Source organism: Triticum dicoccoides, chromosome 2B (assembly GCF_002162155.2).
Source record: "Triticum dicoccoides isolate Atlit2015 ecotype Zavitan chromosome 2B, WEW_v2.0, whole genome shotgun sequence".
NCBI classification, from domain to species: Eukaryota; Viridiplantae; Streptophyta; class Magnoliopsida; order Poales; family Poaceae; genus Triticum; species Triticum dicoccoides.
This window is the reverse complement of record NC_041383.1, coordinates 23,350,957-23,352,693: the sequence shown is the minus strand read 5'-3', so window position 1 is coordinate 23,352,693 and position 1,737 is coordinate 23,350,957. Positions and strand designations below refer to the sequence as shown.

The following is a 1,737-nucleotide window of genomic DNA, read 5'->3' as shown; positions in this document are numbered from 1 at the left end:
AAAAAATCTTTGCTTGGAAGACATGACGGGAATTGGAAGGGGCACTGTAGCGTGGCGTGGCCGTAGCATCACAGAGCATGTAGCAGAGAATATTTCCAACTCCCAACTGTCAGCTGCTAAACCAAACTCTGCTGTAGCCAGCACTTATGGACATGAATCCCCACCAGGGCACCACCTCTAAATGTTCATCTTCTCTGGATACCCCATTCATCCGGAGAACGGTACACACTGTTGGAGAGGCGGCTGGCTATATATTAGGCTAGTCATAGTGGGAGTAACTTAGCAAGTAACATAGCGCACTCCGAGATTTTTTTGCTTATGTGGCATGTAGTTAATGAGAAATGGTAACATAATATGTTACTGTAACATAGCGCTTTCCAAGACAAGATGAGTCTACAAGTTAATTAATGAAGTCATCTATAACACTACTACTATGTTACTTTGCACTATGAAGACAGTAACTTAGACTAGTATCATGTGCATGACACTAGTATAAGTTACTCCCCACTATGATCAGCCTTAGGGTAGGGATCCTGGCCGACGGGGAAGCGCCACCCTCCTCATTAATTGCTTCACATGAGTACATGACAAGACTAGTACCTAACCAAATTGGAAATCTTATTCACACTCCCTATATAGGAAGGAAACGTTTGCCAGTTTGGTGCTAGTGTCCACTGCTTCACTTTGCCAGCTTGGTTTTCGTTTGCCGCAATAGCTAGCTGCTCCAAACCGATCGACCTAGTCTCGTTAGTCAGCCATGTGGAGGCTCACGACCAGTGAGGGTGGCGGACCATGGCTGAGGTCGAACAACGGCTTCCTCGGCCGGCAGGTGTGGGAGTACGACCCCGACGCCGGCACAGCGGAGGAGCGTGCCGAGGTTGAGAGGGTGCGAGCAGACTTCCGAAAGCACCGCTTCGAGAGGAAGGAGTCACAGGACCTCCTCCTACGCATGCAGGTACGTAGGACGTCTTCTTTCCCTTGACATGGCCGGCCGATCGATCGAGTGCATCTGATTTGCTTTACTCCCATCAACACCACACATTTAATTTGTTGACCAAACAAGGAAAAACTAGACAACACAAATTTGCTCCAACACCCCCATCGCTCTCTCCAGGGCGACACGGGCGGCTTCCGGAGAGCTATTGCCGCCGATCCTCCGTGAGCTTCTCGTCGCCGATGGCGATGGAGGAGGTCGCCGACGGTGGCCAGGCTTTTTCTACTTGAGTTGTGACGGTTGGAGGGTTGCCTTGTGGCGTGAAGGTGCGCGCTGCGGGCCGCCATGGTCTGGGTGCCGCGGCTCGACGGTATTGGACATGGCGTTGCCACTACGTGCATGTCCTTGGTGAACGCACGCACGTCTGCTTCTCCTCACGTCTCGTTCTCCCTCGAGTTTACACGGGGACTCGAATCGACCACTGTTCGGGTGCTACAGCGACCTCCGGCCAGTCAACGATTGCGCTTCCCCGCCATAGCTGAATCATATTCCCTGTGTGTTGGTTTAATTCTAGCACTCTAAGAGCATTTCAAACCAAACCAATCCCCTGTATCTTCTTATAGTGGAGTAAATTTGCTTTTTAACTCCACTAAGTTTGACCTAGCCGATTCCCTATACGGCTTAGTGGAGTAAATTTTACTCCATCCCTAAATATCTGACTATTTTTACTCTATCCTTACGCGGCCGAGTAAAATCGGCGCCTCTTCTCCCCACCTCCTCTTCTCCTCCCGCACCGCCGCCGG

The 1,737-nt window shown here is 50.8% G+C and overlaps 1 protein-coding gene across 2 annotated transcripts in view; it reads left to right on the top strand.

Annotated features, from left to right (window-relative positions):
• The first annotated feature begins 678 nt into the window (after positions 1–678).
• The window catches only part of LOC119361867 (achilleol B synthase-like), a 15,916-nt gene continuing 14,857 nt past the window's right edge, over positions 679–1,737 (top strand). For both annotated transcript variants that reach the window (XM_037627024.1, XM_037627023.1), the window contains exon 1: positions 679–955. In XM_037627024.1, coding sequence (XP_037482921.1) covers positions 758–955 — 198 coding nt within the window. In that variant the 5' untranslated portion in view covers positions 679–757. The remainder of the gene's footprint in view (positions 956–1,737) is intronic.